The following is a 14276-nucleotide window of genomic DNA, read 5'->3' on the forward strand; positions in this document are numbered from 1 at the left end:
CATTACTCACACGATGGCATAACAAAGTCCAAGTCAATTATATTTGAATGTACAAAAGATAATTGTTGTGGCCTTTCGTAATAACCTTTACCTCCAACATTTGTAGGCTACAATGCGCCCTGGTTCAAGCTGTTGCCGCATATGACGCCAATGAGCAAGGCGTCGCCAGCTCCGGTCACTCCGACCCTAACCACATCGGCCAGCAGTTACAACGTGGTGATGATGCAACAGCAGCAGCAGCATCAGCAGCTTCAACAACAGCAGCAACTGCAGCAGCAGCAACAGTCGCCACCCCAGATGCCGCTGAACCACAACAACAATCATCTGATTGTGTCCGCCCCACTAAGCTCCCCGGGCAAGCCACTCAACTGCTCAATGAACGATGCCAAGGTGGCGGCGGCAGCAGCAGCGGCCGCAGTTGCCAACCAGAGGCAAAAGCAGCAGCAGGAGGAGCCGGACGATCAGCTGGACGATGATGTGTTTGAGACCACAACGCCCGGTATCAGCGCCAACAGCAAAAAACAAACTGCGGCAATGCGGCTGCCCACCCACAACAGTAACATACGAAAGCTGGAGGAATGCCATGATGATGGAGCTGCAGGTGCACCAGCCACTTCGGCTGCCAAGCGGAGGAGTCAATCGTTGAGCGCCCTGCAGCAACAGCAGCAGCAGCAACAGCAGGCCGGTGCGGCAGGAACAGCAGCTGGGCAGCCGGCGAACAAGAAAATCCGAAGACCCATGAACGCTTTTATGATCTTCTCAAAGAAACATCGGAAAATGGTGCACAAGAAGCATCCGAATCAGGACAACCGTACGGTCAGCAAGATTCTGGGCGAGTGGTGGTACGCCCTGAAGCCAGAGCAAAAGGCTCAGTACCACGAGCTGGCCAGCTCTGTTAAGGATGCACACTTCAAGCTGCATCCGGAGTGGAAGTGGTGCTCCAAAGATCGCCGCAAGTCATCCACCTCGACAGCAACGCCTGGTGGAAAGGCGAGCGGAGCGGCCGGAACAGGTGACGCTAAGCAGCGCCTGGTATCGGTGGATGGCTCCGATTCCTTGGAGCACGATATGTGCCCCTCAACGCCAGGAGGCAGCGGCAGCTGCGGTGGCCAGGGCATATCATCCGATTTGCAGGGCGATATTATACCGCTGACAATTGACAACTACAATAGCACCTGTGATGAGGCGCCAACTACGATCTCGATGAAGGGCAATGGCAACGGAAAGCTGATGAAGAACGAGCTGCCATCGGACGAGGACGAACAGATGCTGGTAGTGGAGGAGGAGCAGCAACAGCAGACCGTAAAGAAGATTGACCTGCACTGCCGCGAGCGGGTGAATGACTCGGACATGGACGACACACCCTTTGACTACCGCAAGCAGCAGCCAGAGGCAAATCAGGTAAATTGAAGGGGACACGTTAGATGTTCCTTCCTAACTGAGGATTCTATCATTTTGCAGCGTTCGGCAGAGGAGCACAGTACATCCGGTGCGAATGGCCAGGCCATAAACGCACCGCCGCTCAGCGGAGGAGAGCGCGAGATCACACTCAAACCGAAGGCTATCAAAGCACATCCGGTGCTGGAGAGCAACATGCTGCCATATACCCAGATGTCCATCTACACGCAGTACACTAGTCCCAAGAACCCAATCGGTGTAACACCATTCCAACCCACAGGCGAGCAAACCCCCGCTTATTTACAACACGCAATTCCATGCTAATCGAAGGATACCCCAAATTTTGCTCCTTAGGCGGCGCCTTCAAATCGATGCCCATCAGCCCCAAGGGCAGCGGTGGCAAGCCGGAGGACGCTGGCTCCCTGCAGGCACACATCAAGCAGGAGGACATCAAACAGGAACCGCCATCGCCATACAAGCTGAACAATGGTTCGGGATCCGCCTCCGGAGGGGGCGTGGTCAGTGCTCCGCCGCCGAATAGTGGTAGCGTTGGTGCCATATTCAACTTCAATGTGCCAACGGCGACGGCTTTGAGTCAGAAGCAGTTTCACTACCCGATGCATCATCCTCATCGCAGTCCCACAGATCTTAGAGGTGAGTGACATGTTCCCTGATGGCTTCGCCAAAGTAAATTTACCTAAACGTAGTTTTGGAACATAAAGGCAGTTGTAAAGTTTATTAAATAGTAAAATTCACTCTAATTAAACTTTGCTAACACGTTTGTATGTATATTGCTCTACAACCGTCTTAAAGTTCTTTGATAACCAGCACTATTATGTTTGTTAATTATTGTAATTAGGAAATATTATTTGTATATTTTATTCCAACAATTTAATTTTACTTAGCTAGATCTGGCATTATTTCTACTATGATTTGTTGACGCCGTATGATTTTATTTAACTAGTATTTTGGCTTATGTTGATGTGCCGAAAATGAATTTCGAGAAAATAAAATTGGAACATTCCCAGCACCTGCATAGATCGCCTCACGCCAAAGACCCACTCCCACATTTACCATTCGCAAGCTCATCTGCTGAGTTTTTCAATCAAAAGCTTTCTGCATAACATAACATCTTTCTCTCTGTTTCTTTCACTTCTATCTCACACACAATTAACACACCCCACTATTGATCTTCCTTTGTCGCGCTGTCATTTGTGTCACCTCACCCATAACAAATTCAATCGATCGCAGATGAAGAAGCGGATAGGGAAGAGATTACACAGGGCACGAAGTCGGGGGAGAGTAGCGAAAAGGATAAGCCGGCCTTGGATGATCAGGAGCGAGATGAGGTCGAGGAGGAGGACGAAGACGAGGAGGATGACGACGAAGATGACGAAGATGATGAGCAGTTCATGCAGGAGCTGGCCAGTGTGAATGCCAGCGCTGGATTCGACGACCTTGTTCCATATGCAATGCCTAAGGTCGTTATAACGCCCACCCCCACGCCACCGCCTGTGGCCACCATAGTGACCCCCATCAAGCGCAAGCAGTTCACCATAGTGCGATCGTTGACGCCGCTGCAGCCTTCGAATTCCCCGCACCAGCAGTTGAAGCATCTGCACCAGCGTCGCGGGGAAACTCCGCCGACGGTCATCACCCGCGTGCCCACGCCCACCATCAATCACTTCACCATCATACGAACGCAACAACACCCACATACCCATCCACACAACACTCCGCCACCGTTGTTTTTCAAGCAGAAGGTTCAGGGTTCACCAGTGATTGCCACGGTCACAACATCCACATTATCATCATCATCATCCAACCCAGCCAATAATGAAGCCCCTAATAAATTTTCCAATTTTCCAACACAACACCAACCAACAACCACAACAACAATATCATGCAATACTAACAACAATGCCACGCCAATCATACGAAAATTGTTGACGCTCCAAGAAGGCGCCGAACTCGGCGGTAGCCATAAGGGCACAGGACGAGCGGCGATCCTTTACGACGCTTTGGTGCTAGACACATTGCACGGTCAGGATGAAGAGGAGGAGGAAGATGAGGGCAACGCAGAAAAGCAGGAAAATCCAAAGGTAGCAGGCAAGGAGCAGGTTACCACATCCCAACCGGCGACCATGCTACTAATCACCGATGTCAACGCGTACAATCAGCAGCATGTTGCTGGCAACGCGGCAACACCCGTGTCGGGAGCAGCTACCCTTCGACCAGTGTCCTTCATCAGTATTAATGCCTGTAACAAGATCACATTGCCAGCCAATGCTCGTATCCTAACTGCGGCCACGGCAACCTCCACGGCAGCTGGAGCAGCGGTTACTAGTCAGGCAGGAGCAACTCTTACCGTGATGACAAAGGCGTCGGCGGCAACAAATCATAGTAGTAGTAATGCCAGCGATATAACCATCACAGCAGCATCAGCTGCTCCTGTGCCCACCAGTGGCTCCAGTATTGTCATGATAAACTCAACCACAAACCCGTCTACATCATCAAATTCTACATCTTGTTCCGCAGCTGCCCACCAGGCGTGTGTGCCATCGTCGCCAGCGGGCATGGGACTGGGGCATGCGGCCAACATTGCCACGCCTCCAGCATCGGCGCCGGCCCAGATCATGGGAGGCGGTCCAGCCAGTCAGAAGATGTTCTTCGCCATGACTCATCCGGTAAGCAACATTAATACTCACTGGTAGTCAGCTCTTGAATAATAATCATCACTTGCTTTTCAGTATACGTTGCTGCAGCGCTCCCACCAACCGGGCACCCCCAGCCTAGAGCACTTGCAGCTGGACGCTTTTGCGCCAGGAGGTTACACCTTGAGGAACCACAATGGCCTGTCTTCCCTGCCACCGCCCGTGAGTGCGCAACCCACGATGCTGCTGCACGGATACCCGCCCAGCCATGGTGTCGAACCACCGGCTAGATCGCCATCGTACAAATCAATGCCATCTACTCCAAAGTCGGCCACATATCTCATGAGTGCGCCACCGGAGCGAGGCATGGATGGAGGAATGAGTGGATGTGCATCAGCAGCGGCAAGCGGAGGCGATGAAAGCGACATAGATGCGGATGGCCAGCAGTTTATTTTGGCACCCACGCCTGCGCAGTTGGGTCGAGCTCCACTGCAGAGGAGGAAGAATCTATGTAAGTAAACTCTCGAAAATCACATTGTAATTTCGATGCAATAACTAACCATATTGTGTAATTCTTACAGCTCAAAGCAAGTCAGAGAGCAATGTGTCCTTTGGCGCTAATCTGGGGGCCAGCAATGGACAGCACATTAGTCGCAAGCTGCACTCACCCACAATGATGGAATCCTCATCGCCCATCATAGGCCACGTGAACAGCAGCAACCTCAGCTCGGCCCTGCCAACGCCCACGTCCTCGACGACGACACCAAACAGTGATGAGCAACTGCCACTGACGCCGACAACCAGCAGCAGCAACAGTAACTTAAATCAGCAGCAGCCCAAGTCACCGATGAAAGGTGCTCCAGGATCAACGGCAGCGGCCCTAAAAAAGAAGAACGATGAGATGAATAAGTAAGAATATAACAATTCTCGTAAGATTCATTTAATTAACGCCGATGCATTCACAGCAGTGTGCTCAAGCAGGTAGATTTCGAAAAGAAATACAAGGCCCTGCCGCAGTTCCAGCCTGAGGATTGCCAGTCGCCCAGTGCCATTGCTGTGCCCTCATCGCCACGCGTTTACGGCACGAATTACCGCAAGAAGAACACGGCTCCACCGCCAGTTCAGAAGCTAAGTAAGTTTCAAATTGGTAAACAAGGTTAACGTATTGTTCTACGACTGTCATGTTCTCTATATTGTTCAGTGTGCGAGGACGACTCCATTGACGAACCAGCATCGGCACCGCCTACGACCACACAGCGATTCTTTGGTCCGGACTTTAACAATGAGCTAAAGGGTAAGCCTAATTCAAATGTTTCTGTTTAATAGTTTTAATGTTCAAGTCAGCGATAGTGATATGAACAGTTTTTTTTTACACCCTGATTTATGTTAAGGGGACCCCGTTTGAAAGAGTTTGATTTATACCTTTACTTTTATTTTCAAATACCTAATGAAGACGAACGCCTTGCAGAACTGGAGAGCTCTGACCAAACGGGCCGCTCACCCAGGACGCCAAAGACACCGCTACAAAGCGCTCGGTCCGATGCCAGTGAGAAAGGACACCGCAAGGTCCTGGAGACGCGTCGCAGCCTGGTCTTGCAGTTGTTTGCCGAGCACGGTAACTTCCCCACTGCCCAGGCCACTATGGCCTTTCAGGTAAGTTGTCCGCACATTTGATAGTCCTTTGACTCATACAAATTATGCCAATTGCAATCCACAGTCTAAGCACAGCGATGTCTTTCCGCGCAAGCAAGATCTGCAGCTGAAGATACGAGAGGTGCGCCAGAAGCTGCTGGGCCAAGCATCTTGCACTCCACACTCGGCGGGCCCCAACACGCCGTCCGACTCCAACTCGTCGTCGACCACATTGAGTGCCAGTAGCACCAGCTTGAATATGCAGACCACCAGTGCGGCAGGTAATTAGAAGAAGTTTTCTATCATGACGCGTCTGTAGGATCAAAATCGAATTAACTTCACTTTTGAAAGCTATGCGTTTTTTGATATAGCTAAACATTTTCTGCGTTTGTTACTTATTGGTTTTTAGGTTATAAAGATCTGTTTTAAGTTTAATTTTAATTTGATTTCCATTTCCCAACGAAAACATTGTACAGATGTTTTTCAATATTACTGAACAACAGGTGGCCACCAGCAACAGCACTCTGAGCAGCAGCCCCATTCCGCCACCAAAGCCACTGAATCTGATGCCAAGTACAAGTAATGGGGCGTGGACAAGGACGAGGAGTTCGGCGGGGACAGGACAGGACAATGGATTGTTTGCTGCAAGTGACAAAATTACTTAAGGATAGTAAACGAATCGACAACAACAATTGCAGCAACGCAGACTCACAAAACGAAACGGATGTGCAACAAAGCTCACACTTAGCAAACGCTCATGCATCAGATGCATGGTTAACTAGTTTTTATTATTAACTGCTAATAGCGAGGAAGCAAAACATACAGAAAATAGAGAAAATTACAAATTTTTAATTACAATAGGCATACGAAATATGTACAAGCAACGTAATTTGTGAGTCGAGTGGAGAAACTGATTACAAATGAATTTATTAAGCAGCTTAATAAATCGGGAGAAGTAGAAATTTTGATGAAAATTTGAACTTTTGAAGCACATATGAAGTACATACATACATAAATAGAAAACATACATAATCGAAACATTGTATAATCCCCGCGTAAAGGCTTAGGTTTTAATTTACAGGCAAAACTGCAACCAACAAATTGGAAGAGCAAAGAAAGAACTACGGAAATAGAAGTTAAGCTTTAACTTAAATTGCACATTAATTTTGAAGTGTATCAAGCACAAGCAAAGAATTGTATAAATCAAACAGTAAGAAACTTGAAATAAACACTGTAGTTGTATTGTATATTTAGTCATAACATTTTTAACGAGAACAAATCCCCACAAAACCCCCAAACTAACACCCAATCGCACATCTACAAGCGCTTTTAAACTGTTTGCTTTTGTTCTCAAAGTTTATGCAACACGCGAACCTTTTTAAATTGTATGTACATTTCCTTGAATTGGCTTTTTACACTGTTGTCTAATTGAATTATAATTTATATATATATTTTTATTTTAGTCTAGCCTGTTTTTAAATTGTAAACATACCGAAAAATAAACTCTAAAAAGAAAATAATTCAAAAAACTTATTACCGACGATTGAAAGAATACAAACCAGAGAGAGAATGAGAGAACTAACTGTCTTCCACTGTTGCTGCAATATACTATTTAATATTGTTTACCATTTCGGTTCGATTAAATTTAGTTGTAAATTAATGTTTTAAGTATGGACTGCATTTTATTCATATGCAAAATTCTGTTCATTGTGAGTTGTTTATTATTAAATGTTGTCGCTGATTTATGTGTTTAAATAATTTTAGTTTAAGAACTTTGTCAAAACTTTCTTCCACTATTTTCAGTCTCACTTTTTTATGTGTTTTCTCTTCCGAAGAAGCAACAGTTACAAGAATTTCGAAAAATAAAAAATAAATCATATACACTCAAAGTAAACAAAAATAATCTAGAAACGCAAAAAGTTATAGTATAAATAAACACCTTATAGTTATTACAATCATTTAAAATATGCAATAAATAAAATCATCAAAAACAACACGTGAATTAATATGAATGCCGTTCATTAAAGCTGGACGCTGCAATAAAGAAAAGAAATTAGCCAGAATGATACAAAATCAATAAGTTTGTAAAATTTAAAATCAACTCACGTAGTCGTTTATATTTTTTTAGTTACGTGTTTAATAATAATTTAATTATAGTTTCTTTATGGCGATAATTTTTAAATACCTATTAGTTATGTGTATTAATTAGTGAACAAACGAAATTTTATATGATAAAAAGCGAATGGCCGTAAACTGTAGCGTGTTAATGTTAAAAAATACAAATAAAAACAAAAATAAAACCAAGTTTATAAGCATATTTGAGCCAACGTGTGAACTTAATTGTAGTAGAGCACACTGAAGTTTTACTTTCTTTACTTTTCACCAACTCCTCCTGAACTTCTCCCCTCAGCAAGCAAACTTGTGCCAATGACAAAGCTAAATACTACTACAATACTTAAATATTGAACCCTCCCTCATGACGCTAAGTAAAAATGTTTGTCAATTAGGTCAAGTTAGAGAAAAACACAAGCTTTTCGACCTATCAAGTTCGAAAACGTATGAAAGATGTATAACTGATACAACAACGAACATTTTTGGCAACCAGCATTTCGGACTAAGGAAATTAATGACAGGAAATACTGAAAAACCTTTTGGCAATTACAAGAAAGAGAACAAAAATGGAACAAACTCAGTCAGCAAAATAAAAAAAAAACAACAAAAAAGGCGTTTCGGATACAAAATTCTAAAATTCAGGTATTACAAAGAAAACAAAAATACAGATAGTGTTGTATAATGTTAAAAACAATTTTTGAACAAAGTAAAAATGAAAGATGAACTATTTAGCTATTTATACAAACGAGGCAAGTGGGTAAACTTTGCGAGTACGTGTAAAATTTATAAGGTGCTTTTATAACAAAATATTTGGTAGAGAAGCGAAGGACCTCCTCCCCCACATTAATATATATAAATATACATCTATTTTTCTCGAAGTGCAACCACTGTATTTTAAAATGCTTTTAAACGATGGTGATTTAGAAACAAAGCCCAAAAAGGGCTGAAACACTTGTAATTCAGTTGTGAGCGATTCGCACATTTTGACGATAATGGAGAGTGTGTTTTTTATAGTTTTTAATCGAGGAGGGCATTTCAAGCCGTATCTGTACTCTCCTCAAAACATAGAGCTCAATATATATCTAAATACATCAGATTGATGGCATCATTAGTGGCAATCGAGATTACACACTGTTGTTTGCGGTTTGTTTAGTTAATTGTTAAAAGGAAAACGTAAACCAATAGATATTCTTAAAACGCGACTTTTGAGTTTTGTAGTGAATTTACCGACTTATCGTTTGCAATTGACTTTTGAAGGCTTTGTAAAATATAAAAGAAAAGAATGCATATATATATACATACAACTTATTTGTGAAGTTAACTAATAAGCCAGTTAATGTGAAACATATTTTGTAAGCCACGAATAACTTAAGACAAATTACGAATATTAAAATAACATACAAGATACAAATACGAACATAAACAGGATAGCTTAAAAACAACAAATATTTAAGCACTCAACCGTGCAAATCTCATCCGATCGTTAAGAACACGTCTAAGACAGGGCTTTCAGAATCAAGAATTTAATAAGTAGGATCCATCTTAGGAGGAGGGAGTGCGATGCCCTGCACCTCAAAGACGAACGGTCATCACCAACAATCCACACACACACTCAAAACACACACTCATATATATGTATAAATAATATATACGACGATTAATTTATTGAATAAAACAGAAATAAACATTCATAATTTTCAAAATGGCATTTATTTATGGTGGTTCGTAAATACTTAACTATTATTGTCTTATTGTTAAATGGAACTTTTTGAGGTGCATTTTTTATCAAGTATTGTTAAATCAATACATAAATGAAGAATTGAAGTAATAAAATAACCTTTTCTTAAAACAAAATCGTATTGTTGATGAACAATTTGGAACAATTAGAAATAAATAAGTTACATAATTTATTGAGACTAGCAGTATTGTTCGATTGGCCACCGCTGATGATAACCACCTCACTTCGATTCCGCCACCTCCACGGGCACCTCCTGGATAATACTTCTCGCTGAGGATAGTACACTGATATCAGCGCAGTTAATAAAGGTTTCCTGCGCCCCACAACCCATGGCGCCCGTCCCATCCTCACAAACACCCCAATTATTTCCCGCCGTGTAAGTCCAGCGCAAAACGCAATGAATGCAGTTGAGATCACTGGGCAGTTTCACGGTTACTGGGATATCGCCAGTGGTGGTGTTAATGTAGTACTTCTGGCTACCGTCGGTGAAATTCAAAGGATATTGGTTAAAGCAATCCTCCGACTCGCTGCCATTTTCGTCCAAATCGCAGATGTGGAAGCGGAAGTAGCCCAGATGATTGGCTGTGATCTTAACATTAATTTCCGCTTCATCTACTCCGGCAAAGCTCTTTACAATCACTCCACTGCCATATTTTCCACCCAACTCATTGGGTCGCGGCTGCTCCAAGCTCCAGTCGTCTCCGCACAGTCCACATTTGCCATCATTTTCGGTTTGTTTCTAAAGGGTTAAGAACATCATTGAATCAAATGAATATAGAATTTTTTTAAGGCACTCCTACCCAAAATCCACCGCAATATAATGCATTGTCATCGTAGTTTGTTGGCGCCGAGTTATCGTAGCGCCAACGCGAGGATCTTCCGGTTGGACTTAACATCATACCGTGGCCCTCCAGTTCACCCATCCGGTTTAAAAAACCCATGCTAAGAAACAGGATAAATTTATACGTATTCATATTGATTTCACTTTCTTTGTGGCCAAAACGAACTGGTCGTGGCCTTATATAGTTCCATATTGCCAAACCTTATCAGTTGCCGGGCAGTTTATGTTTGTTTTTGATTTTTCGTCCAATAACCGTGAATGCATCTTATCGGCTCACAATCTTAATTTCGTTTATGGTTATTGGTAGTTAGAATTTGGGAGAATTTCTTGTATCTGACCTGGAAAGTGTGAAAACACATATGACACATCTAAGCAATACCCGTATTTTTTGGTAACCTAATCATAATAACTTGGAAGACTGCTTTATTATGCTATTATTATTTAGCCCACCAATGCCATTTTGATAGGAGTTCAAAGGCTTGGAAAAATTCTCACGATTTCGCAAAATTTGTTAGCCAAGGTCAACGATTCTTAAGTGCAATTACTTACTATTTTAGTTGGTTTTGACTTCAGCACTTTTCTGCCAATCATATATTGTAGTACGGTCCATACAATAGCCAAAAACGCAAATGTTTTTTTAAACAACAAATTTAGAGCACTTGCGCGCAGCTAAAAAAAATTGGCCACGTTTAAGTTCAGGGATTAAGCTGCTCGTATATTAATAAATCAGCAATTATTTAGTTTCGATTATTCCATGATGCCTCCAGATAAAACATGCGAGTACTTTGAAGCCACTATTTTCCTTTTTCATGGCCCTTTGGCTCAAAATAAGACATATATTTTAGCACATACTGCAAAAAAAGATGCATATCTATCTTCAGATTTCATAAATTTAAATTGCCCTATAAACACAATCTATTTGGTCAACTTTTGCGGTTATATGCTTTTGTTTTATCGATACAACGTGTTCTCAGAATCATCAATTAAGCATTAATAATCAAGGTGAAAGCGAACAAAATATTGAAATTTGCAATGAAAAGAATCGAACTATAAGTAACGTAATTCTGTTCTTTAAAGCCACTTCGCCTTCAATTTACACACTATTATTGTTATTATATATAAACAAATTTCTATTATTTTTTTTTGCTTGCTTTTTAGGTCAAAACCTAGCAGAAATACTGTATACCTGAAGGCCGTAGAACATTAACAAATTCTGATTTATACAATTTGTTGCATAGTTTTGGACTTAAAAAATATTGGTTATGATGTGTCTATCTCTAACATCTGTTTAAATAATGTATCTAAATTGGATAAGATCTCAAAATTAAACAGTAAATAAAACTAAATTTCTATAAATAGGAAGCAGCTCCAAGGACCCAATTAACTAATGTGTAAATGTTCACTCATTTATTTAAATAACTTTAGCTGACTATTTGGCATTTTGCATTTTCAGACATAAATGGCAGTTCGTTGAATTTTAGTCTGGATTTTCAGGCGACCTCAACCGGAGCCACTGGATCTCCGCCACCGACCAATTCCTTGACCAGGTTGCGACCCCAGTAGATGCTCACATCGGCGCAGTTCTTGAATGTTTCCTGTGGGCCACAGCCCAAGGCTCCGTTTCCGGAATTATCGCAGATGCCCCAGTTGTTGGCTGAAATGCACAAGATGTTCAATTAATTTTCACTTTAAGTTCCATTTACGTTCTGGCCACCACTTACCACCCACATAGGTCCAGCGGAGGACGCAGTGAGAGCAGGTAAGACCCTCCGGCAGGACGACTGTCACATCGAATTCGCCCATCTGATCGCCGATATCCTTTCTATCGCTTCCATCGATGAATCGCAGGCGGTTCTGATCGAAGCACTCCTCCGACTCGGCACCGAAGGCGTCCAGGTTGCACAGGTGGAACTCGAAGTAACCCAAGTGATTGGTGGTGATCTTCACGCCCACGGTGATGGTATTGCCAGCCACGTAGCTCCTGGTCACCACACCAGCTCCACCGATGCTTCCTCCGATCTCGTTGGCACGGGGCTGGGCATCCAGGAAGTTGTCGCCGCACAGACCACAGCGACCTCCATTGTTGGACTGCGTCTGCGGGTTTACGAAAACATATTTGATGGTAAACGTTTTGAAGGTCCTCGTTTATAAAGAATACGACATCTTTTCGTACCGTTGAAATCAGATTAAATAATGGCATACCATAAGAAAGAATACTATTGATGTCCCTAGAACATGATTAACCAACACTGGAATAGGTTTCTAATTTAGTGTTGGTATTCCATATTTGATTTCCATTGAAGATGCCACTTTAAGAATGCGCCCCGAATAATTTGGTAATGAATCGTTTAAGAATAACAAATTTTAGTTTCTAACATAAAGCCTTGGCTAAAAGTTTTGCCATTTGCTTTAGCCCACTGAAGAGCATCACCATTAAGAATCCCATGCATGTGCCACACTAATCTTCAATTATCGTAGATCCTTGTGGTTATCCAATTATCCAATTGATCCGACACTTACGTACAAACCGCCGCAGAAGAGTTCGTTGTCGTTCCAGTTCTGGGGTGCGGATCCATCGTAGCGCCAACGGGAGGATCGGCTCGGCGGGGACAGCATCATGCCGTGGGCGTCGATCTGCTGCAGCCCGATGGCCAGCAGCAAGGTCATGCTGAGCAGGTACTTCATGGTGTATATTTGACTTTCACTTTCACAATGCCACCCGCACGGACGCACTAGGTTTTATATGTGCTCCTGTCCGACTTATCAAACCCATTGGGATCGAGAGTTTTACAGTAGCTCTCATGGCGATAAGAACGTGTGATAACACTCAGTATAAATAATAACTGTTGCAGTTCCTCCAACCGCACGAAATCTGCAGAATCAACACTCCAGATAGGCCCGGTAGGATAACCATCTTCGAGTGGCATAATGAAATATTCATAAAAACGTCGGTCAACCCTAAAGATCGTAAGTGGCCCGAATAGATACTGTTGAGTTCCTAATCATTCTCGTGCAATCTGAAGTTCGTTTATTGGATTAAGCGATCTCGAGCAATGAGCAATACAATACATTGATTGTTTGTTTTGGGTTGCCGGCTTATCGGTCGGCGATTTCTTTTTAAAATAAATTCCTTAATTTTTGTTGATAGCAAAAACATCTGCTTTAACCTACTCCTATAAACTTTCCATGATAGCAGTATCGCAGTTTTGCAAATATTTTTAACTTTAATTTATGGTCGTACACGAGTAATTCATTTATTGCTTCAGAAATAAAGTTGTTAATTCATTAAAATTAATTATCGAAAACGACCGATCCATATTTCCCATGACATCTTCTAGATTCTGGTGCGCAATGTTAAGATATTGCATGGGTTCAATCCAAATGTTATATACAAACCATAATTGTAACAGTTTTGTGGTCAGCTATAATCCCCATTTAAGGTAATACAAGCAGATTAAAAATAGATCTAGAGTTTCGAATCAGATGGTCGAACCGGGTATTGATTTAAAACTCCCACGTTGTATTTTTCAACAAGACTACAGCATGAAACCCACGTCACATCATTAAATCAATGGAGCCATGTTAGTATACTAACATAGGAAGATGGTGATCTAGGAGAGAACAGGACATCTGGTAGTCGAGTCTTCCAGAAAAATGCGAAAAAAGAATTAACTAAATAAACTTAAATGTAAATGTAAAAGTAAAATTACATATTTGATTAAAAGTAACTGTAGTGGTAAAATCTAAAATTCGACGAGTTTTATTTATTTATTTGATATATTTCATCCAGCTTATAGAACGAGTTTAAATGATGATTCAGCAAACTTTAGCACAAATAGAATAAGCATAAAATAATATTATTTTTTATATATAAAATTTGCGATGGGAATTTTTCAATGAA

The 14276-nt window shown here is 42.2% G+C and overlaps 3 protein-coding genes across 9 annotated transcripts in view, besides 1 other annotated feature; 1 reads left to right on the forward strand and 2 right to left on the reverse strand.

Annotated features, from left to right (window-relative positions):
- cic (capicua) overlaps nt 1-9495 on the forward strand; it is a 51173-nt gene extending 41678 nt beyond the window's left edge. For 2 of the 6 annotated variants that reach the window (NM_001260275.2, NM_001260273.2), the window contains exons 3-13: nt 107-1401; nt 1462-1678; nt 1753-2052; nt 3937-4085; nt 4149-4563; nt 4634-4961; nt 5021-5184; nt 5254-5346; nt 5506-5705; nt 5770-5965; nt 6188-6930. In NM_001260275.2, coding sequence (NP_001247204.2) covers nt 107-1401; nt 1462-1678; nt 1753-2052; nt 3937-4085; nt 4149-4563; nt 4634-4961; nt 5021-5184; nt 5254-5346; nt 5506-5705; nt 5770-5965; nt 6188-6267 — 3437 coding nt within the window. In that variant the 3' untranslated portion in view covers nt 6268-6930. Of the gene's footprint in view, nt 1-106; nt 1402-1461; nt 1679-1752; nt 2053-2649; nt 4086-4148; nt 4564-4633; nt 4962-5017; nt 5185-5253; nt 5347-5505; nt 5706-5769; nt 5966-6160 lie in introns of all 6 variants that reach the window. The other 4 variants (NM_001275826.1, NM_001260274.2, NM_001104373.2 and 1 more) reach the window with 4 other exon arrangements.
- A 12-nt stretch (nt 9496-9507) lies between these two features.
- On the reverse strand, nt 9508-10530 carry CG4367 (uncharacterized protein). 2 transcript variants are annotated; one of them, NM_001300492.2, is made up of 2 exons: nt 10335-10530; nt 9508-10273 (listed from the first exon to the last, which is right to left on the reverse strand). In NM_001300492.2, exons 1-2 carry the CDS (start codon nt 10506-10508, stop codon nt 9755-9757), a joined length of 693 nt encoding a protein of 230 aa, NP_001287421.2. In that variant the 5' UTR covers nt 10509-10530; the 3' UTR covers nt 9508-9754. The 2 variants fall into 2 exon arrangements, with proteins under 2 accessions (NP_001287421.2, NP_650875.3); NM_142618.2 differs by having other exon boundaries at nt 9631-10273.
- A 1014-nt stretch (nt 10531-11544) lies between these two features.
- Nucleotides 11545-11578: a mobile genetic element.
- A 190-nt stretch (nt 11579-11768) lies between these two features.
- Nucleotides 11769-13090, reverse strand: CG4362 (uncharacterized protein). The gene is made up of 3 exons (NM_142619.3): nt 12896-13090; nt 12097-12469; nt 11769-12029 (listed from the first exon to the last, which is right to left on the reverse strand). Exons 1-3 carry the CDS (start codon nt 13058-13060, stop codon nt 11866-11868), a joined length of 702 nt encoding a protein of 233 aa, NP_650876.1. The 5' UTR covers nt 13061-13090; the 3' UTR covers nt 11769-11865.
- Between the last annotated feature and the right edge of the window lie 1186 nt (nt 13091-14276).

Source organism: Drosophila melanogaster, chromosome 3R, assembly GCF_000001215.4.
Source record: "Drosophila melanogaster chromosome 3R".
Classification (NCBI taxonomy): domain Eukaryota; kingdom Metazoa; phylum Arthropoda; class Insecta; order Diptera; family Drosophilidae; genus Drosophila; species Drosophila melanogaster.

Coding starts and splice junctions, on each gene's coding strand:
- CG4367 (NM_001300492.2), bottom strand. CDS start 10,508: ATGAATACGTATAAATTTATCCTGTTTCTTAGCATGGGTTTTTTAAAC. Junction 10,274..10,334: donor TATATTGCGGTGGATTTTGG/GTAGGAGTGCCT, acceptor TTAACCCTTTAG/AAACAAACCGAAAATGATGG.
- CG4362 (NM_142619.3), bottom strand. CDS start 13,060: ATGAAGTACCTGCTCAGCATGACCTTGCTGCTGGCCATCGGGCTGCAG. Junction 12,470..12,895: donor TCTTCTGCGGCGGTTTGTAC/GTAAGTGTCGGA, acceptor GTAAACCCGCAG/ACGCAGTCCAACAATGGAGG. Junction 12,030..12,096: donor CCGCTGGACCTATGTGGGTG/GTAAGTGGTGGC, acceptor TGTGCATTTCAG/CCAACAACTGGGGCATCTGC.